This window comes from Centrocercus urophasianus, unplaced genomic scaffold, assembly GCF_019232065.1.
Source record: "Centrocercus urophasianus isolate 14NV4802_14NV808 unplaced genomic scaffold, USGS_Curo_1.0 seq_11, whole genome shotgun sequence".
NCBI classification, from domain to species: domain Eukaryota; kingdom Metazoa; phylum Chordata; class Aves; order Galliformes; family Phasianidae; genus Centrocercus; species Centrocercus urophasianus.
Window position 1 is genome coordinate 50,286,483 of NW_024884253.1, and position 23,813 is coordinate 50,310,295.

Consider the following 23,813-nt stretch of genomic DNA (forward strand, 5'->3'; position numbering starts at 1 on the left):
ATTTTAGAGGATTCCCCCCCTATTCAGAATTTTTAATTTTATTTTCATCTCATTGCCACAACTGTGTCTAGGTTTGAAGGATTCTAAAGGAAGCTCTCCAAATTAAGTTCCCAGTTTTCAAAATAAACTAATAGTTTAAAACTCCTGCTATCTTTAGTATAAGAGACACAATATTACACAGTATAAATTTGTTCTTTTTTTTAATTGAAGCTGATACGTATGACTTGTTTTTCCCCAATTCCTTATCACTGCAATCACTACAAATTGATGATGATAAAATATTCTCACTTAAGTATGATACATTTCTGTCCTTTATACCCTTACCCATATGACCATTAAAAAATGAAAGGGAATTTATTGACTTGAATTGTGCTTAACCATATTCCTCACAAGAATTCAAGATTCTTCCATGTATTTGAATAAGAACACATCAATAATATTGCAGTTTTCAGTGGTACAAACCTGCCATGATCACGTGACTTCTACCTGTCTAAAGTATAAACCATAGAGGTTATTTAAAAATGGTAATAACAAGATTTACAGCATTCCATCTTGTATTTGCTTCATCTATTTTTCTTTTTTATGCTACGTTATTTTCAAGAGTCATGCTGTATCTGAACCTATAGTTGGATAAAAACTACAAGCAAGGGTCTCGCACATCAGAAAAGGAATTAATGGTCTTACAAGCTGCTTCTGGACTATTTTCTTGCTCATTTCTTTTATGCCCACAGGGAGACTGATTCAGGCTAAAATTAAATCAAAGGATCAAAATTCTGGCTTCAGGAAGTGCAGTGATAAGGTCTCATTGGTTTCGGTAGGGCCAGAATTCCATCTACAAGGATTACCTCCTCTGACCTAAATGTGCTTTGAAACAATCCCTAAGAGCCTTTGAGAGGCAAATGGTTCCCTTCCCTTGCAATTAACTCATAGTATGTTCTGTGGTGTTATCAGATGTTGGATTTTTATGTCCAGTTACAAGATGATTAAATAATCTACACATTCAAAACATCCCTATGCTTATTTTAATAAACAAAAAAATGTTTTTAAGATAATTGAAATAATTATAAAACACAGCATTTCACTGCAACACTGGCAATACAGACACCTCATTACCACTTAATGTCATTGAAATCTTTAATAACTGCTGGAAATGCACTTCTCTAACTGGGAAAAAGAAGCCCAAAGGGTCTTATCTTCGAGCCTCAGCACAGACTTTGCACTAGCTGTTAGTTAAGACATTTCTAGCACACATCATTCAATTAGTATATCCAATGGTTGGGACAATAAGGAGCAGTCAAATGCTCAGATGTGAAATTAATGATGTCAACGTTCAGGAGATGGCTTTAGAACTGAGATGCTCTCGGTGTTATCTGCATTGAGTGCAGATGAACTGTACCACAGGCACTTCAGAAAACAAGTGGCTCTTTAGCCATGCTGACACTGTCGAAATTATCCGCATATGATACTGCTTCTGTTTAAAAATTGCTTTCAGCTTGAGAAGGACTGGAGGACAAATGGAGGTGAAACTTGACCCTGTGCAATAGAAAAATATCACTGGAGGAGTGTCCCCATTGGATGGATTCATCTCAGCCATGTCTCTGAACAGGAAGAACAGCACCAGCCTCTTATGCCTCTGACTGGTTGCATCTTCCACCAGTGTGACAACAGAACTCTCTTGTGCTGCTCCGGGGCCCATCTGACCCAACAATGAGCTGATTCAGCTCATTAACTTGACAAGGACAGATTCTTTTTTTATTATCATTTTTTACTTTTTATTTACTTGCTGCATACTTTTTCTAGGATCAGCAGAAGCAAAGTAGTGGGAGTATGCACGCACGGGTGAAACAGCTCAGCCTCTTTGAGAAGCATAATAGTTGTATCAACCTGTAAGATTTTCCACTGCTTTTCAAAAGGTTATTTGGACCTTACACAGAAGAAAATCCCTCAGATTTTTATTAAAAAAGAGTAATCGTCAGATTGGCTTTTGTGAAGAAGCCAGTCTTTAAAAGCACCCTTACCTTTCTGCCTTTCCCCCCACTCGCTGGCTTTCCAATGAAATAAACATGATGTGTTAATATGAGACAATTTATGGAGCTATTCTGCAGATCAGATCACCAAAACTATCAACCATCATCAAGAAAAATCCACCCGCCCTCAAAGTTATTCTTCCGCCAAATCATTTAACTGAAGTGGTTCATAGGATGGCCTTTCAGACAACAGTAACAACCAAGCCAGCAGTAAACACAGGAAGCATTACCTACAAGTGGATTTATGTATTTATTTATTTCAGTTGACTCTGCTGTGAAGTACGTGACAGACAAGCCAACCATACAGGAAAGGTAAGGAAAGTTGCTGACTGGGGACAAAACACGAGCAAGAAGAACCTAGAAAATTCCCAGCCAAAGACAAGGCATAAGAAGGAGCTGAGGAACAACAGTTAAAGCTCAGACTCTTAACAACATCCCTGAAACACCAGAAAGTTTTCAGACTCAAACACATCGCATATTTGTATGCTGGAATGAAAGAACATTCCAAGTAAAGGCTCTGGTTTCCTCCCAAATAGACTGGTCACAATTACTGACAATTCCTATGATGGTGATGCAGATGCTGATAGACCAAAGGAAAACTAAAAAAAACCATAACATAATGCAAACCCCACCATAACTTGGCTGTAGAACTACTCTGCCTTAACACTACCGTCAGTTTTCAGATGCATTTGACATCTACAGCTGGCTGGGTACAGAAGTGATTTTGTAATCCTAATTCACATAAAAACAAGTTCAAAAGCTTACCTCTTTTGCACTTTTAATTTTGGCCAAGAAAGTGTACAGCTCCATTGTTTCAGCAAACAGAGCTCGGCACACTGCTTGATAGTGGTTTGGTGCCTCTGATCGGGTTGGCAGGTGGGCGGCGCACAGCTAGAGAGAAAAATAAATAGCAATTACAAACAGTGCCCCATTGCTTTAATTATCAGTACAGAGCATGAGATAAAATGAAAGGAAATACAATGGGATATTTAAGGCACAAAAATCCAGTAAGGACATTTAAACTAAGGTGGAAATTGCGGTATGTTTTCTAAGACTGGTTGATCTCATTCTGTAAAAGTGGATAAACCAAGACATTGCCTTTTTATTCAAAAAAAGAAAAAAAGAAGAAAGAAGGAAGAAGAAAAAAGAAAAAAGACAGTAGTGAATGGGAAAGAAAGCAATCTTGCAGTATTAAATTTGGGAAAGTGTACCTAATTCAAACCAGTTTTAACATTGTACATTTCTTTACTTTCTTTTGATGTGGAAGAGAACTGTATCCCTATCAGCTTGTGAAAGCAGTGGTCAAGCTGAATCTGATCTCATTTACTGAAGTGGTACAAATATTTTAAAAATCAGCAAGAGCTGCAAAAGCACTGGCTTTCAAATAAGACATTCATGGATGTTTTCAGAAACAGATGCAGCTGATTTAAAGAAATATTAATAGATTTTTTTCATACACACTAAGCTTGAAAAAACTCCAAAATCCTACTGAAATCACTAATAACCATTCACAACTTCCACTAAAGCAGAAGTCAGATTGACACTGCTTTTAGAGGAAAACATGCAGATCCCCTCTCTGACAAGAGAAGCCTCACTTAAATAAGTCTTTCTATTTCAAATAACATACATGTAAGCAACATCCAGCTTCATGAACAGGGCTATTATAGAATAGCTGAGCACTCGTGCTCATGGTTAAAGTCTTTTTCTTACACTTTCCTTGAGTTGCAACCATTTCTTATTAGTAATGCAAGAAATCTTTGTCAGAAACAAAACAATAAAATAATGTCTACAACAGTATGCTAGTGTTAAATGCTTACATACCCAGTGCAAAACATAAAATTTGCATATCCTGTACCATATTGGTGTATATATTAAAATAAGACAAAATCTTAACCAAGGCTTTAAAATTTGCCTTGTTACTGTGGTTTCATAAAGGCTATTTTCTCTACAGCTAAGACTATGGACAAGCCTAAACCTGAGGAAATAAACGGCTACATTCAGAAGATCTGCAGAAGCAAAGCTTGAAACAAAAGCCTCTTTAGAAGAAGAGCCCTTAATTAGCCTAGTGGCATATTTCTCTGTGTTCTCCTGTGTTACAGCAGTGGTTACAGAGGGCACAATACATGTAGAGCTCTGGCTGCACTTCACGTTGTTTTCAGTCTGACTTAAATCCACACTGCCATTCCCAGATGCTGTTCTGTGGCCTCTGGCTGTGGGTTCCCACTGATGCTGGCACCCCCGTTTGTTCCCCAGTGCCGAGAGAATTTCTCACCCAGGCAAAAACCAACACGGTGAAGGAGATGGTGTTCTCTGTGGCTTGGACACGTGTAGCAGAGCAGCCAAAAAGGAGTAATGGGATCATGCTGCTGGAATGGGGAGAGGGGGGAGAAGGGAGGAAGGGCTGAGCAATGTTAAATTGGCTTAATCTCACTGACTGACTGCTTTCTAAGGCCACAACCTCCATTTTATTTTGTATTTCTTTCAGTTGGTATAACAACACTGAATCCAATGGTCAGATTTGATCGACTTCCTCGATAAAATCTCACAAGCACCATCTGGACTCCTGTGATAATCTACCCTGATTACTGCAACCATGTGTGTATAAACATTTTGAGCCCTTAAAAAAGAATATATGCACATATATTGAAAAGCGTATATAGATTTTTTCCTTCCTTCCTAAATGTTTTCAAATTTTATGATGCTATATGATGCTTTATGATGAGAACCAAACTTTTCTTATGCTGTTTATACCTACTTCCGGGTAACCATAGTGGCAAAGTTGAGACATTTAAAAAAACATATTATTTTTTAGCAAATCATATTTTCTACTTTGCAGGTGAAGGGAGAAAAAATGACACAGAAGCATTTCTCTCTTTCTAATGTATGCTACCTTGACAACTCACACTGCAAAGACAGCAGCTGTTAAGTATTTCCCTTTGCTTAGTGGAAAAGTCAAAATTATACTACTTTAAAGCAGAGTATGGTTAATTGGCATTCTTTTCTCTCAATAACTAATCATGTTCTTACCTGCCTTACTATGTTTTCAGAAGGCTATTTCTAGTTATTAACTACAACACAGATAAAAAGGGTTTCATTCTACGATGCACCACTTACAGGAATAATAATGGCTGTAAAAGGATAATAAGAACAACAATTTCAAAAAGGTCCTAAAATTGTAAAGGTCTTCATAGCAGAGAATAAAATGCTATTTAATCAGATGGCACACATGTATTTAAGAATACCTTTTTTTCTTTATTTAGAAGCATGTTAATTAGAAACAATTTGCATCAAATATTCAGAACGTTAATGAATGCAGCAGTGGCAAGTTCAAGCAGGGGATGGATATAATCTTGATTCTATTACTGAATGTGAAGTAAAGAAAAAAAATACATGTCTGCTGTTACAGCCAGCAGAAAAGTAACCACATAAGAAGTGAACCATTTGGTTTTTAAGCATGAGAATGCAGATTTTCAGAGGACCAGCAGCTCTTACAAGCTTTCATGCTCTGAAAAATCGATCTGAGTAATTTTAGATAGTGTGAACTCACATTACATGTCTTAACATACTTTTTCTGGATAGGGGAACTAAGCCTGAAGAAAAACTAAACTGCTAGTAAGATAAACTAATTTTTTTCCCCTTCATTTGTATCTACTGCACTTGCACACTGTTCAGAAAAAAAAACAGGGAGTCAAGACACATGAAGTATGAAATGTCTTTTCTAATGAAGTGTGCAGTGTCACTTCTAGCTTAAGTGCACCATATTTATCCACTTAAATTATTTTGTTTTCTAAAACACATTTTTAATTTGACAGTAATAGTGTCTGAAAAGCCACATTTCTGAAACACACCACAAAAATCAGTCAGAATGTTTTAATAACTGAGTTATAGACACAGCCACCTCATGAGCTCCATCTCTTACCATGTGCAAGAAGGATTTAGGTCAAGTCTGCAATCTTTTCCAGCCATTCAAAGCTCATCAAGGAAGGGAAGCCTCTGTAACGCTGCTTATTCTGACACTTGCATTTTCATCCCTCATGATACAACTTAAAACTATCCCAACGGGAATGAATGCGAACAGTGCCCAGAGCCTAATACAAGGGTTGTTTGTTCTTCTTCCAAGAAGTCTCAAAGAGCATGGTTGAAAACAAATTATACGGTCTTTGCAAATGAGGGGAGTATCAAAAATATTATCAACTACTGAAATATTAACTAGCTTGGTCAGTAATGTTTCAATTTGTAATCACTGTGAAGGGATTTCTTTTTTCTGATTTTGTTTTGTTTTCTGAGCCTATCCGAAAACCAGCTTGACCCAAAGCGTTCAATCTTTGCTTAGATCACTAAGAAGATTAGAGGCTGTTTCCATCCACATTTGAGGTTCACAGAAAAAAAGGCATTACGTAAATACCGTAGCCTTGCCAGCTCCTTGGTCCAAATCACCCTCAATTGACTAGGAAACAGAGCATGTCAGCCAAATCAGCGTTAAGAGAAATTACAATTTAACCATCAGAAGAGATTAAGCAGCATTTCTTGGCTCTGTTTGAATATTAGGGACTACATACAATTACAGTGAGTACTCACAGTTGAGTCACCTCCTAATATCAAGGTAAGTTTTGCAAAACCATCTTTTTGGCGAAAGCAATAATGCAAACTTCACCAAAACATCTGGCATAGTGTCTGTATGAATGCACACCAGAAAATAAAGGATCTCTTTCTCCCATGGCAAAGCTATTGATATTATGCAAACAGCACTTCCATCCTGCAAATGCCAGGCCTGTTAAGTGATCTAAAGCACTGGAGAATTAACATAAGACTTAAAAGATGTACCTTTTCCTTAGCCAAAAGGAGAAAAACTACTTTTAACTAATAGATCACTGAACATGCAACTGGGCAGGGCATTAGCTTCATCCCCTGCAGGACAGAACTGCAGCAGGCTCAGATAATATAACTGAGCTTGAGCTGTTTTCCCAAATTGAAGTTATTTTCAGGAAGATTTTATCTCCATGCAAATGAACCAGATGTTGTGACTCTTTGGGGGTGGGTTGTTTATTTTTATTTTAATACATGTATCATTTTCATAGAATCACAGAATCCTTACAGTGGGAAGGGACCTCTAAAGGTCACCTAGTCCAACTCCCCTGCAATGAACAGGGACACCTACAGCAGATCAGGTTGCTCAGAGCCCTGTCCAGTCTGGCCTTGAACACCTCCAGGAATGGGGCATCCACCACCCCTCTGTGCAACCTGTTCCAGTGCCTCACCACCCTCATTGTAAAATATTTTTTCCTTATATCTAACCTAAATCTACTCTCTTTAAGTTTGAAACCATTTCTACTTGTCCAATCACCACATTTTATTGCTATTAATGTGAACTTCAAGGAGCCATCTGCCTCACCAGGAAAAGCAGTCTTACTGAAAAAAAAAACCCACCTGTCTATTTACAAAATTCAACCTAGCACTTTGTTCAACTTTATTATTACTCAGAACAAAGTTAAGGAGTAAGACATGTTTTGACAGGAGTCTAGAAGATGTTTCTGTCTGCTATGACTACCTTTGTACATCCTATAAGGGAGCTTTGCCCAGTGCAAGTTCAAAGGCAGCTGTCACAGCAGCTGGAGTTGCTCACCCAGCTGTTGCTCTCCTGACCTTTCTGGACAGAGGTTTGCCCCAGCTCCTCAGCAGGCCAAGGATGAGCTGTTCCCTGAGGTACTGTGAGAAAGGACTTCAGGGGAAGACTAACAAGGTAAGACCATGCTAACACAACAGGGATGGGAGCAGAGTAGCTGTTAACCCATAAACTCAATGAACAAATTCACAGAAAGTACAGAAAGTATTCACAGAAAGATACTATTCCTGGAAAGCTACCTTCAGAAGCTTTTATAAATTTTAAATAGATATTTAAAATGATCATTTCAAACAGGATGTATACAGTTCTAATCATCTAATCAGACACTCAACACATAGCAAAAACTGATCGTGTCTCTTTAACAGACTTTTATGAGACCTATCTTACGAGAGAAAAATATCCCTTGCTTCACTCATGTTATTCATGTCATCACTTTTTGGCAGTACATCTATTTGTGTTTTCAAGGATGAAGAACACAGGAAGAGTCAAATTAGACCAGAAATCTCTGCTGAGCACCTTGAGAACTCACAAAGAATTGCACCCACTTCCATCAAACCAGACTGATGCATGAGTTTCACAGAAACAAGTTTGATGATTCCCACTAAGTCTTATGCTTTTGTTGCTCTCTATTATGTTTAAACAAACAAACAAACAAATTAAAAAACAAGTTTTGTTACTTACATACATTAACTATATTTTACATTTTATGGGTACCCGAGACAATTCCTCTTTCCTTAATATGGCCTGGGCCAGCCAAAAGGTTGGGCACCCATGTTCTAAATGATTCTCCCCACAAAATGGCTTAATACACACATGAAAAGTTATGAGGGTACAGTACACACAGTGCTTGGGAAGGGCTGCACTTTTTATCCACTGCATTTATTTTTAAACTTTTTTTTTTTAATTGTATTTTAAAAGCAAAACTTGAGCAATTCAACAACGCTTGGTATGAAACACAATGAAGCACAGTAAAAGCACTCTTCCCAAATATTTTCCTCTACACAGAATATCCATCCTGACACCACTTTTTCCAGGTGCCCATTCGCTTGAGGTGCCGAGTGCTACGATTCACTTTCTTAAATGTAGCAACTATTTGAAAATAGTCTTAACTACTTTTCCATGTTATTAAGCCAAATTTAAGCAGTGATGATAATCTTGATAAAATTTCAGTAAGACAACAACTCACTGAACTGCCTTATTTATAAACTGGAATCTTTTCCAGCAACAGAAACAAAGATGAAGGTGGTGTTCATCCTGTTACATTTAAATGATACTATCTTCAGGGGGGAAAACAAAAGTCTTACAAATATTTAACACAATTGCTAACACTTGAGACAGGAATTAGAACTTTCACATGTGCTAAGAAAAGGAAATCACACTAAAGTATAGGTTAGAGACTACATTTAAATTGTCAGCATAATCCCATATTTTTCACGATCAGTGATCTTCTATATTACCTTTCTAAGCGATCTGATCTTTTGACTATCAGAATAAGGACTTCAAATGAAGGTCAATCTCTGTTTCTGTGAAGTGATATTTCCACTGGACAATTTGAAAATGTTATGTTTTACAGTCAAACTAATTTTATGTGCTAGTGCAGGCTTCCTGACAAAGCTACATTCAAGTTTTCATTTCTTCCTGAAAGCTATTTATTTAGCTATTATTACAGCTCAAATATACCCCCAGCATACAGCTGTGCTAGAATGCATGTTACAAGTATTGTTAGCCTGTTTTTCTGCAGTGCCCTCTGCACTAACAACATCCTGTTTCCCAAAGGAGATGGTTTCAAAGGAGCCAATTAAGTGAAAACCAATGCTGTATTCTCTGTTAGTTTCAGAGAAACCACACTCTGTTGTTTTTTAGCAGAATAATGAAGGAATTAATAGAAATATGCTGTAATCTGAATTTGCTGGCTCTTGTTCTTTGACTATTCAGTGGCTCATAAATGGGATTATTGATGAGCAAGGGCAAAATCCTACAAATGATATTTTTCCCATTCTTCTACATGAAATGTCAACCCCTGCAACGTACAGCAAAGCCACTGGTTAGCCTGTCAGCAGCAACCATTTTCTAAAGCTGTCTGCTTCACAACAAGGCAGGAGCTCTGTGCACATTCAGCAGCTCTCATCTGTACCACTCACATTCTGCCTGTCGTGCAGAGCACCAGCCCTGCACCATCCCCAGGGATGGGACTGAGGCATCTGGGTAGAAAGCTACCTTCAGAAGTGGAGTAGAAGATAGATGGGGAAACAAGATAACACTGGATAATTAAAGGGGAAGGGGAGTGTCTGTACATATTAACAGGGTTACCTGTGCAGCTGTTTAGCTAGAAGCCCATTAAGTTGTGGAACCACCCTTTACATTATTAAATAACTTAGACCCAAACAACAGATAGCAGAAGGTTGCGCCCCTGCCTTGTAACTTGTTTGGCTGTCAAATGTGCTTCCCAGGCCCTCCTTAGAGCTGGTGGGTGCTTCTCACTGGAACTGCTGCTGCTCAGCAGAGAATTGACTTGGTTTTGTACCCAGCTGCTTGGTATGTGCAGCAGGGCATACACCCTTCTATTCTCTTCTTCTCAAGCCTCTGTACAAGCATATGAAGCGGCCTGAGCTTTCAGAAACTATGAACAAAATAGGGCATCTCTGGAAAAACAGTAGAAAATAAAGAACAAAAGAGTAAGAAAAAAATCATCAAAAGGCAACAAAACAACTGGGAATAACTCTCAGCACAGAAACAAAATCTGATACACATATAAAAAGGAAGGAGAGCAACGTGGAAGGAAAGTTCTTTCCATACCAATTCTCCCACATTACCCATTAATCTCCTTATTAAGCAGTTCAGATGTTTGGATACTTACTAAATGAGAGACAATACATTAATGTAAAGCAGTTTTATTCACAAACCACTTAAAATCCAATTAAAATATATCAACTAAAATAAAAACATGCACTTTCCTTGGCAGCAATTTGCAGTTCATGTATAGAGCTTTAAAATGTATGTGTGTGGGAAGCTTGTTTATTTTTATGTAAAGTGCTGAAACTTCCCTCAGCAGGCATAATAATAATTTGCTTTCATGTTTTGTCCTGAAGCATGGCTTTTCATTCCTATCCAAAAAAACAGATTTCCAGCTGCTTAGCCAAACAAACTGCATCACTAAACATGACAGCTTTTAAACTTCACCTCCAATGCATAAAGCCAGCAACTTCTAACCAGTCTCATTTTGCTTTCATTACATCTCAGCATATGGAAATCCATTCCTTTAAGTGTGCCCTCTCCTTATTTGTAATGCTTTTGTCAGGGAAATCAAGTCTTGGAACTCTGATGGTTCCAGAAAACAAAGAAAATTTCTTCTTCCTCTTCTAAGAAAGTATGCTTAGATTTTTAGCTACCAAATTTAAACTGCAATTATCTTATAAACCATATCAGTTACATAAATGTTAATATTTAAAACATACGCCACTTTAAGGTAAGTTTGAAGGAAACTGCTTAATCCACAATTTATTGTGCCTGCATTACAAAGAAAGCATTGTATTTCCGAACCAAATATATATCCTTGCTTATTCAAGCATAAGAAGATATCTGAGACAGAAAGTGAAAGGTGTTATTGTCTCCTTAACTCAGTCTGTTTCAAGAGATGGAGAGCTTTATTGTCCACTTTCTCTATGTACACTCTATTCCTGGAAATTACCTCGAGTATGGTAATTACTAGAAATTGAATTATCTAGCATCAACGGGCTTGACATACGCCCTATACGTAGGTGGGATTAACCACCTGTAGGGGCTGCAGATGGTGTTTGTATTGCCCTGACTGCTCAGACACTTGAGGGAAGGGCAGCTTTACAGCTTTTCTTTTCTTGCCAACGGCAGCAACAGAAGTAGAACCACCATTCTGTCACACATGCAAGACCACATTAGGTACCCAAACCAGTACCAAGTCTACGTTACATGTATTCTCCTATCATTGTGATTCTGAATTACTATTTCTCTTTTGCTGGTGAAGAACTGAGGCCAATACAAAGCCCACTGAACTGGTCAGGATCCTCTTTCTGTTTAAGAAAATAAAAAACTTTGGCTCAAAGTCACAGTTGTTCAAATCATGTAGAATACTACAGCATTTTGCCATGATATCCCTGCTGTGTTAGTCTGTTTGTAATTCCATTTGCTACAAAAGATTTCAGTTTTCATACAAAAATTTAGAATGGAAAACTATAGTGAATAGTTACACATCTTGTAGTGATTGGTGTTTTTCTTAGGTCATGAACTCAAAAGAACACATATGGAACATAATTTTCATTATTTCTAATAAAGAGATCATGGAGATTCTAGGGCAATCTAAAGGCTGACCTCTTGCTACAGTCTTAAAATACATAAATTTTATTCTAAAATCATAAATCATTGTGAGGGTGGAATAGGAATTAGTCCTTCTTTCTAATAAGGATGAACAATACATAACACAAGCTGAAAATCTAAAGATCCAAAGAAAGAGATATTCGCTCCTGCTGACTAAATTCAGAACTCTTCTTCTTCCCTAATTTTGTCTATTTCTTTTCTAACAGTGAAAATGTATATTTCAAAATATGCCACCTGAAGAAGACAGCAAAGCACTGGCCAATGTCTGACTGCAAAAATCGAACAAAGCTTGTTGCGTTTTTGAAAATGCATTTGCATTTTCAAAATACTGAGCATTTTTTGTGAAATGAAAGTCCTTTGTATACTCAAAAAAAGGGCACTACTTAATGTGTTTGATGAGTATTTCCAACTCTTGTTACCTTGTTTTTAAATCAGATATAATAATTTTCACTTTACATTATTTCAACCACATCAGGTAAGTCTTATCATCCTTATCCATGAAAGAGTCTCATAGAAACAAACATGTTCCATGGTTAAATGGGTATGTTCTTAGCAGAATACAGTTAAGAGGGGGAAAAAATACACACCACAACCTAGCTATGAGCTTCCTCTTCATCAACATCATACTATCTGAGGAGAAAAAGAGAAAATGGAGGGAGGCTAATTACTTTCCTAGTTCTGCAATTAAACAACACAGGAATGCTTTTTTCCAAACATACCTCTCAAAATAATTAAACCTTTTTGTGCCAAGTATTCTAAGGACCTGTGCCACAGATAATTATTTACCTGTTCTCAGTTACATATCATGAAAGAGATATCTCTGCAAGTGAGGCAGGAACTCCCAAGCTCAGTTTTTCAACTTCAAAGTTAGCCTTAAAACCACTGGCACTTGCAGCAGCATCTACTCCACGTCAATTGAGATAGATGCCTTTTAATGATACTTTTGCCAACCCCTTTCAAAGCAGAAATATAAAAAGGCATTGAATCTCTGGAAGCTAATTAATACTGTAATGATCTCAATCTACAGAGAGTAAGGTTATCAACGTGGTGATCACAGAAGAGCACTCTCCTGCATGCAGTCAAAGACCAATTGTTTCTCATTGGTAACTCCTTTCTGTAGTGACATTGTTCATGACAGAGACATTTTTAAGGACAAAACTTGAGGGAGCTATTATAAGAATAAATAAGAGCAAAGTACGGATAACCAAAGACGCAAATGCAGGAATCTATTTCAAACATTCCTACCTTAGGCAAGACAAAAGGCAGTTTAGCATCAGCTTTATATTGAAGGGCTTGACTGTGATGGATGGAGGAACAAATCTAAGATGCAGGCAAACTGTCCCAAACTGGAGTCTGTTGACAGCTGTAAGCTGGATTTAGAAGATCATCACATCTACAAGAGCCTAGTGTAAAACTGATGAGTGCTAAAGCTTGCAGCCAGCAAAGACAGTTGAAAATATACCTGTCATGTCAAAAAGCCCCAGATGAAGTGGTTCCACAGGACTTTTCGCCAGTATCATTAAATATACTTTGGGGTCCCAAAAGAAGAAAGACTTCAAGTGCAAATAGGGAGGGGAGGAAGACAAGGGGCTATCCCAGTTCCCTCAAACTCCACAAGACGCCAGCAGGGAGCTGCCAAGAAACCATCTTGTTCAAAGAATCTTTATTAAAAGGCCCCAACTGTTGCTAAATTAACCTCAGAGAGAGGTTATCTTTACCTGCCCAGGTGGTAAGGAAAATTACTAATCACGTTACTGTGGTAGGCACATAAGACAATAGAGATTAGTGGGGGATGGATGGCCTACTTACCTTTCCTGTTAACTCACTTCAGCAGTTTGCTCACTTGCACCCAGGCAGGATTAATATCTGGGAGATTACAGGACTCTCCGTCTTCATTTTTTACAGAGGGAAGTGTCCCAGAGGTGACAGACACTGTCCTGCTTTAACTGATTGCTCTACTAGACTAAGCGGGCAGAGCAGTGCCATGTCTGCCACCAGGAAGGAGGAGGGCAGCCTTCATAGTCCCCCCTTCTCCTCCAGCTGCTTGTGACAAAAGCAGGCCCAGAGAGGGGAAAAACGTATATGTATTTCCATGGTGTTCTGAGGTACATTATTTGTAACTATTTCGTGATTATTAGGAACTTTTTTGAAAGTTCCCCATAACTGGCAGAGTGTGTAAGCAGTAGGCAGAGCCTCCCCAGTCTAAAATGGCCAAAGTGGAAGCCAACATTCAAGAGCCAGAAGCTCTGGCATGAAAATTTCAGTGTTCCTCCTGAAGCTGACACCCTGCACCTGGGTGGGCAATGCCTTCGGGCAAATGGCAGACATTCTTCATTGGAAAATCCAAGTATCTTGGCTCTCAATGCATGAAACATCATTACCAGGACAACAAATTGCAATAAACACTCCCTCCTTTTCTCACCAACACATTCAAATGTGAAGAAAACTAACATCACGCGTTTAAAATGAGTACAGTGGTTAATTTCAAAGTGAAGAAGACTACATGTTGACCTCCATTACATTGCCCAGAATAAAAAAACAAGGCAACTCTTTAAGACACCAAATGAGATCACTTTAATTAATGAAACCTGTCCATCTACCTAATTCATTTGAACACTTGTCATCTGTAGAGCAGCTTTAAAATTACATTAAAGGGATTTACACAAACCAGCTTTAGTTTCTTGAATGGGCTGAAGTACAGAAATCCCTTTACTTTCTACACAGGTTTATAAAAAATTAAATGCAAACAGAAGAGAAAAATTAAGCTACTATTTTTATATGCTGCCTGGAAAACATGTTTTCTACTTCATACCTTTGAGCCATTAAAAATATTTCTACTGTGACACGATTCCTCTGTCCAGACATGAAAAGACTTAATAAATCATGCTGACTAATACTCTCCTGAACTTCAGAGGTTTTTCATATGCTTTTTAATATTACATGCTACCACAGAAGTGAAAGCTTTTTTTTTTTTTTTTTTTTAAATAAAACAAACAACCAAACACTATAGCTTCTCTCTGCCCCAGTGCTGCCATGTTTTCAATTATCTTTTGATTTTAGTGGATTCAGGTCAGTGATATTGACATCTACCTGCGTGCAGATAAATACAAATGCAGGGACTTATAACACAGGGTACAGTACAGTACACTGATCAATTGTGAATTCATTAGAAGGAAACAGTTCATAAAGAGAGTTGGTTTTTATCTCTTTAGCAAGGAGTTCTCACCTCATTAAAGCAAGTGTCAGTCTTACTGTTCATCTCCAGAAACTTAGGCATGCCAAAAAGGAAAAGTAAATACAATTACTCATTATGACCTTCTTGTCTGGGCTTCAAGCTTGTTTTGCCCTAAGGAAAAGGCAGGTAAAAAGCGTAGTTCTCTGTTTTGGTTTAAATCACCCCAAGTATTTTGCTCTTCCTTGCCATCAGGAATTCAAAAACAATAAAACAAACTCCTTGTATATTTAGCATTTAAAATCAAGTTTCCATCCTCTTTATCCCAGAAGCAATTATGTGAATAAAACAAAGGGTTTTGTTCTCAGGAAAAAGACGTAAAAAGCAACTCTCTGTTTCCCATCCAACCGAGCTTGTAAGTGTCCCCTTTTATAGGCTATAAACAAGGCAAACTCAGAGCTGAGCACAAAGCATTGCTTCCACATGCACCTGGCTTCTCTCAGCATGAGCACTGTGCTCTCTGCCCATGCCAATCACCTAAATCCTTAGTTTACAATTAGCGATTGTTTTGAGTGTACCAGACAAAAAGTAGTGATGGATGCTCCTCATCCCTGCCAGTTCACTGTACCTCTCCATGCAAAATCCCTGAATTTCCATGCCTGCTGCCTTCACAAGGCTTCCAGGCTAATCTGTATCTTCTCTTCAGTAAATGCTCTACCAGACTTGGTACAGTCAAGTACCATTTTCTTTAGCTGCATAAGTTAATAAGTTATTAGCAAGGATACCAGATGAAAAAATTCAAATAGTTTTGCACAACAAAGCATTCAAAATTCATCTGCAGAGATGCACAATCTTTGAGATTGCACAGCCCAAGCAGTATAGCAAGGCAAAGTGAAAATTTATTTAAGAAATTCACTAAGATAATCACCAAAAAAAACCCAAACAACCCTGCTTTTCTCATTGTGGTAATTCATTAAAGATATTTATTAATCAATCATTTAAAATACACTTTGGGCCATACATCTTGTAGACAATAGTCTTTTGAAAGCCACCCTGTGAGACTATTCCACTTACAATACTATTTAAGGATGTTGCAACTACATTTATTAAACAAAAACCTACTGTAAAGTTCCTCTAATTAAGAAATGCATAACATTCCCCATCTCCGAGACCAATCTTTGAGATAAATATGATATTCTAACTTCTAGATTCAGATCTCCAAGGGCCTATTATCTAATATACAATTTATTTCTTTGTATCAAATGGCCTTATCTCATCTAAATATTTTTTTCTAAAATACTACATGCAACAGTACACTAAGCAAAAGGGGAACAGAAAATAGAATCATGGTAACACAGTAATCAAGAGCATATTAAAACAATCATCTAGCTCAAACAGAGAGATTACTGTTTTGGAAAATTAGTGGTACTTTTAAGTCAATTCAAACAACTTTCCTCCAAATGTTTCATTTCTTTTAATACTGTTACCAGTACTGAAATGAATTCACCAAAAGGAACTTTGCCTCAAGCTCAAGGCTCCCTATTGAATAATTCAAAAGCAAGGCAATCACAGTGGCTTAATTAAAGGGCCCCTGCTCAGTTTCTTCATTTTTCCCATATTGGTCTCATATACAATATGCCTCTATAAGAAATTAAGTAATTACGTAGCAACTACGCTGCTTCCATTTTTTTGACAATGCAATTAAATTATCCTCCATGTGACCCCACATTAGCAAAATTGACAACTGAGATACCCACATGAGCATCCTCAAATCCAGTCATTTGTGTCCTGACGAGAACGGGAAAAGGTAAAGCTTCAGTTGGCACCTTTCTTCTTGACATGTCTCCAGCATGGGGTGAGGCTGAAATACCTCACAGAACACAGCCTTGAAAATTTGTAACAGACCATGCTTGGAGACTCTGCCACTGGCATCTTTACTTCAGTCTGGAAGGGGCAAGATGTTCTCATCCAGAAAAATCAGTAGGCCTAATTAGTTCCTGCCCCCATAAATCCCGCTTCTCTAATGACCTTAGAGCATTATGGCTACAAGAACATTCATCCTGCCCCCTTCAATCACAAGCTCTATATGGACAACTTAAAACAGCAGACACAAGTTTATCTGCTGGTTTGAATATGGTCTGCAAGCGCATCCATTGGGAATTTTCAACATGTAACATGGTATGAGAGAGTTGTGTGCAGCAATTCTGTATGCCATCATTAACATGTTAGTCTACTAAGACATATATCACATACATAACGTAAATGGTACAAGCAGTACTGGCAAGGTACAGCGAATACTCCCTAGGACATTATGTGGAATTCAAAGACAACCTGTGTCCTACAGACACAAGAAGAAGATGCCACATGAACCTGCATAAAAACATCTAGCATTTCTGTACATTTTTTAAAGCAGCAGAAGGAGTCAGTAAAGTTAAAAGCTAAAAGTTATTTATAACACTGAAAATCCAAGATTGCAAAATCTACATGGGTAGAAACAAGATTTTAAGAACGATGAACTCTGCCAAACACTGAAATAAGACAAGCTGCTGCCATAGCCAATCTTTCTGAGCAGATCTACTGCCTTTACTATACTGATAGCGAATCTGAGAAATCCACTGTGGCCTTCTGTGCTCCTATCAGTTTTAATACCTGGAGAAGGGGGGCATATGCAAGCTGATGAAAGGCAGATCAGAGCTGCTCTGGACAGCTTGCATTGCCAGCCTGCACTGCCTGGCCAATTGCCAGAGCTCCTCCACAGAGCAGAGGAGATTCAGGCCACTTTGGTAATTAATGGCAGCTCTACTCTGTTTTTTTTCTATTTTGTATGGATCACTATAGTGGCTCTGTGCTAACTGACTAACCATTACCCTGATTCCAAGCCATTAGTTAGAATTTCAAAATAATTCGATCAAACAAAACATACCTCATAAAAGTAAACACTCATTGATCTATTTTAGCCTCCAGAGTCTATTTTAGGCAGCTTTGGATAACACAGGTTCTTTGAGAATTCAGATTAAAGCTTATATTCTGATGCGTTATCTCTGACAGATTGCTTTGCACATTTTAGATACTTGTATTTTTAAAGAGAAATCCAGAGGTCTTTCACAGCAAATTGTGCCTTTTACACAGTAGTGACACCATTACCACTAAACACCATTAACAATAAAAAATCCTTCCACCTCCACTAAAAATTAGAACTTCGTTTGCACCCATATATAAATTATTTACAGTAATTGCAACATAAAACAGAGGAGAAGTCCATGCCCAGCTCTGCTTCTTTTAGATGCTAAAAGGCCACACACAAATTTCAGACGTACTCTAACCTACCAACATATAAAGATTATCTGAACACCCAATCTGTTTCCTGTTTTTGTTGGACAACTCTTTGGATTCCTCAGACTATTTTAGACCTTAGACAGGTTATACCAGTATAATTATGTGAATTATGGGTACAGGAGATTTTTAACCAGTGTAGATACATTACTATGAGCCATAATGGGAAAGAAAAATTACAACAGAAAGGTGACTTGGTTTTATGTTCCAGCCTGGACACCTCAATCCACCTAAGCCTGTGCTGATGCAAGGGATGTTTTAAGTGTTCTATGTAATAATAATTAATTACTTCTATGCAAAATCAGAAAAAAAAACCTACAAACTGTGATCAATACAATATTATTACTTATAATATTTACCTTTTACTTGCAGAGTTCCCAGGTGTCATCTGAGACAGCAGAAACATCTGTTTCCTCTGCAGATGTTTATAAAGTCCTCCGTATCAAAACCATGGTATTACTGTTATATGATTTTATTTTAAAATCAACACATTGCTGTAGTGTACATGACAAAGATTGAAACGTGCAGAGATGCTTCTGCTTTTCCTGCACATTCTGTCCTCAGTTCTGCTCCTGGGACCCACAGAGCACAGGAGCTACATGCTGACTTCTGCCATGACAGCCCACAGGATAGTTTACTGGATGGTCCTTTAGTTGTGCCAGTACAAATGTTCAAAGGGCTTTACAGCAAAGAAGAGGAAGAAACTGACAGAGTTAAAGAACAAAACAAAAACCTTTTTGGGATGCTTGACTAATATAGGTGATGTGGATTTCAGCCAATGTGACAGAGCAGACAGAAGAAACATGCTACAGTTTGAATGAACAGCCGTGACATACAAGATTTGGGCAAGAGAAAAATAGCAGATTTACTTCATTTTGAAGACAACTCAGAGTCAGTTCAAAGAATGGTGAAGAAATAAGAAAATGTCTGTGAACTTATGTTGTTTCGTTAAGACACATATATTCCTTTGTTAACTAAATCCGAGCGATTGCTCTCCTAAACCTTCACAGCATCTGTCTGAAGACCTGTAGTAGCTGACACAACAAGGTGTACCCTAGTGTACTCTAGGTCAGCATGCCTTGGGAAGGTGGGAGCCCAAAAGGGAATGCTTTTAAGCTGCCTGAACATGGGTGGTTGAGTCCTTAGGACTTTACACTGCTGAACACAGAGGTCTAATTTCTGTAAAGTGGCACAGAGAGAAGTGGCCAAAATGTTCAAGGACCAGAAACTCTGCTATGAAGATTTCAGTGAAGATTCTGGCCAAGGAGTGTGCCAAAACAAGCCACGTTCCTGTTCCAATCATCAACCATAGAGGTCCATTCTTGGTGGCTCGAACTCCTCAGGGGGTTCCATATCACACCAGAATGACACGGGGCTAGTGTTTACAAAATCATTTTGGGATGTTTGGGTTTATTTTTAGATTATAAATAGTTCAAGTGCAAACATAAATACCCAAAGGAGAGTCCACCTCCCTCAAAACTTAATAGATACAAAAACTAGATATTGGCACTTCCAAGAACACAACAATTGGCTCAGGAGGTTCCCCAACATTAGATAAAGTGTCTCAGGCATTAGGGCTGTGTGTACAACTGAAAATTCAAAGAGAGATGATGATTAATTTTCAGTCAGCGCTTCCAATCCACTGATTTCAACATCTCGCCTCATCAACATACAAGAGATGTACATTATCTTTTTTTCTAAAACAAGATCCACCAAAACAAACACTGGCATGTGATATTTGAGTATGCTAAGAACAGGATTCAAAGGAGGAGACCTGATCACTTGTTATAAGCAGACAATTGGGACACTGCTTACCATCTCAGTAAGGTTCTAAAATACCCAGTTTCAGAGAATTACAGGCTGTGCTGCAAGTTGCCTGTTTCAAAATGACACATAAATACAGTTCAGCAGGCTCATATAAAATTGCTAAAGCCAATCCAATTCTGAATAGAATTACACTTGCAGAAAGCTGCACCTTACCTATTCTAACCTCATGATCTAGGTTATGGGCCTTCATAACACAAATTCTTTAACTGTCATAAGAAAATACCCAGATTTGCTTTTAACTGTATTTTCTGGTTCCTCTCAGACATTGCACTCATATGTACCACATACATGACAATAACATATGTCTTCAAACTCAGTATGGTGCCTACAAAACACGTGATCTTTTCATCCCACCTGTAATTGCATGAGAACAGAACATATTCTTCTTTTACTCGAATACTCAACACATGCCATAGATAGTTGAACTGTACTACCACTACTGAAAACAAAACACAAGCAGATCAGTATCATCACAGTAAATTTCAATTCTTTCCAGCTGAGAGGAGACAGTCCACACTTGAACTACCAAAATATGAATCAACCAAGTTGGCAAATTTATTTTAGAACCAATGCCAATGATTACAGGACAAGTCAAATAGCTACATTATGGGATGTTTTTTTTCCACAGAAACATAACTTACTCTTCCTCTTTTTTTACGAGCAAAGCACACATGCTAATTTCTGCCAATAAAATACTGCAAACTGCACTGTCGTTTACAATGGTTATAGCATGATAACACAATACTGCAACATGCTGCTCTATAAATAACTTTCATGCAAATTAAAATGTTAGCATGGAGATTTCTTAAGTATGAGTTTTGTTTAGAAAAGGGCCTAGGTCACTAATTTATCTCTGTGAAGCAGCAGTTGCATGACAGTTAATTTTTGGTCAGAATTAACTAACACTGTCATTGAACTACCTCAGAACAACTTCTTAGTGAGGCCCAGGTCCAGAGGCCACTGAGCACCCTGGGGCCACCCACCTATATTTGTCTCTGGCAGAAGGTGTGGCTCAGCCACATGTCAGTTTCCTGCAAAAGCTAAGTTACTTTCAGGTTGAAAACGTAAGTAGGAGTAGGATATGAGGGGTTGGAACTACATGATCCTTGAGGTCCCTTCCAACCCGGGTGATTCTGTGATTCTGTGATATTGGTTCATGAAGACCAGTGCCTCCTTGCATGTCTTGTAAGAGATGTAAAGAGAAAGACAGTAGAAAAGAGGTCTGTGTACATCTTGAAGATGTACCTCTTCTATGAAGAAGAATTAAGCTAGGAGCTAGTATGGTCACTAACAAATTCATCTATAGTAAATAATACAATACAATAACTCATCAAAGCTGGAAGAAATGACTGAACTAGGCTAGAACTAGGACTGCAGCTCAACCCAGCAAATACCCAAACAGAATAAAACTTGGTATCAAATGCATTAAGGAAGCTTATGGATCTTTATTCATATGGAATGTGAAGAGGTTGCTGACCTAGATTAAAAGGCAGCACTAGAAATGAGTTTAGGGATGGGGCTCAGGCCAGCAGATGTTGCTGAGCTGAAGCTTCTTAGAAAGCACCTTCAGGTTAACATGAGAAGTGGTGCTGGATTAGACCATCTGACTGCAGAGATCTGTGAGATCAGGAGCGAGATAATGCTAAGATTAGGAGAATTAGAGTTTGAGCATGATCTGGAAGAGGCTGATGCATCATCTTGTTTCAATATCAGGGAGGGCCACGTGCCATGATAAGATGCCACAACAGGACTCTCCACACCCTTAGCAAGCCTAACACACCTGCCAGGCCCACTCTGCATACATCCTCTGTTGACACAAAGCTATGTGTGTGATGTAAATTTGATGCACTCCAGACCCCTTTAGCCTACTTTGTATGTTCTTGTATAGTGTGTAATAAACCAGAATATATGGATTTCCCATACTACATGTGAACAGGCACTGCCTTTCTTGTGTGCATATGCTGTGGATGAGGACAGGCAAGAATACCCCAAAAACAGAAAGCAGCTGCCTGAAAATATCCAGTCCTTATTGTTTCTATTTCTTCCTTCATTTGCACCAGATCTACCAGGTCTGAAACATACCAAAGTCAAAAAAGTTAAATGTGGCAAATAGAATCTCCTCTCTTCATAGATACAGTCTTTAAAACAGTCAATCAAGTCTACATAGCAGATTGGTCCTGCCAAGGAAATCAAAAGCCAGATCAACCAAACATACAGACATGCATCAGAAAAGCCCATCTATGTCTTCTCCAAAAAAAAGCAGCTTTGCCAGCGCTGACCTTGGCAGAGCCATTAAGAACTCTTTTCTCAATTCTTGGGAATAGATATCCACCACGTTACTCAGAATTTTCCACATCAGGGGCAGGTTCAGGATTAACCTTACCTAGTTTAGATTACAGCAGAACTTGACATATATATTACCTATCTCTGTGTTTTAATCTCAATACTGGCTCACCCACATTAACAATCTACAGGAAAATTCAGATTTAGTGGTAAGAAAGACACTGAAAGTCACAACAAGGATCTGAGACACAAGTCTTATAAGGAGCAGCTAAAGGGACTGGGATTGTTCAGTGTGGAGAAGAGGCTGAGAGACCTCTATGAGTACCTGAAAGGAGGTTGTAGTAGTGAGCTGGGAGTCAGTCTCTTCTCCCAGGTAACTGGTGACAGAAAGGTGGTGAGGCACTGGCACAGGCTGCCCAGGGAAGTGGTGGAGTCAGTGCCCCTGCAGGACTTCAAGAAACAAGCTGATGTTGCACTGAGGGACATGGGTTAATGGGCATGGTGGTGATGGGTTGGTTGATGGTTGGACTTGATAACCTCAGAGGTCTTTTCCACCTTAATGATTCTGCAATTCAATGACACTTTTTGGAGAAAGATGAAACGCATAATCCCATTTCAAGGACAAAATCATGTCCACACCGGAGACTATATACTTAAAAATTTTAAAAATCAGTACAAGTATCATGCAGCCCACCTCCACTATTTTTCAGGCTTGCAATTTGAAGAATGCAGGGTAGGCAAAAATGACTGAAAAATGATGAACAAGCAAACCTGCTTCAGCATTCACTACAAACTGTAGAGGAGAAAGCTTCACAGTGAGTCGTGCTAGGAGAGAATTACAATAATGATGCCTTATGGTCACAAGACCACACACTACTGTTGTGCAACAGTCAGTGGGTAAATTAGGGTGTAGCCTGCAATATGGCTTAGCGCTGGAGGGGAAAAAAAGTCACATCCAAAACATGGCCTTATCCTTGAAAAGGTTTGAAGTCAAGAAAAAAGAATATCGCAAACTTGCACAAATGTAAAAAATGACAAGAATGATAATGCTGTTCTGGTACTGTCAATGAATTAACGACGCAGAGTAATAAAGGCAAGTCACGGAGTTAAGCCTGCAGCAAATAACTTAGGTGAAAGCAACAACAGCAACAAAAGAGAATTCTGAGGGAGCTGAAGTTAGGATGATGTAGAATTGACA

The 23,813-nt window shown here is 38.4% G+C and overlaps 1 protein-coding gene across 4 annotated transcripts in view; it reads right to left on the reverse strand.

Moving 5' to 3' along the window:
* Positions 1–23,813, reverse strand: part of SPIRE1 (spire type actin nucleation factor 1) — a 123,960-nt gene that overhangs the window by 45,452 nt on the left and 54,695 nt on the right. For all 4 annotated transcript variants that reach the window (XR_006171602.1, XM_042835936.1, XM_042835927.1 and 1 more), the window contains exon 4: positions 2,793–2,918. Coding sequence is in view for 3 of the 4 variants with exons in the window: in XM_042835936.1 (XP_042691870.1) it covers positions 2,793–2,918 (126 nt within the window). In the remaining variant the exon portion in view is untranslated. The remainder of the gene's footprint in view (positions 1–2,792; positions 2,919–23,813) is intronic.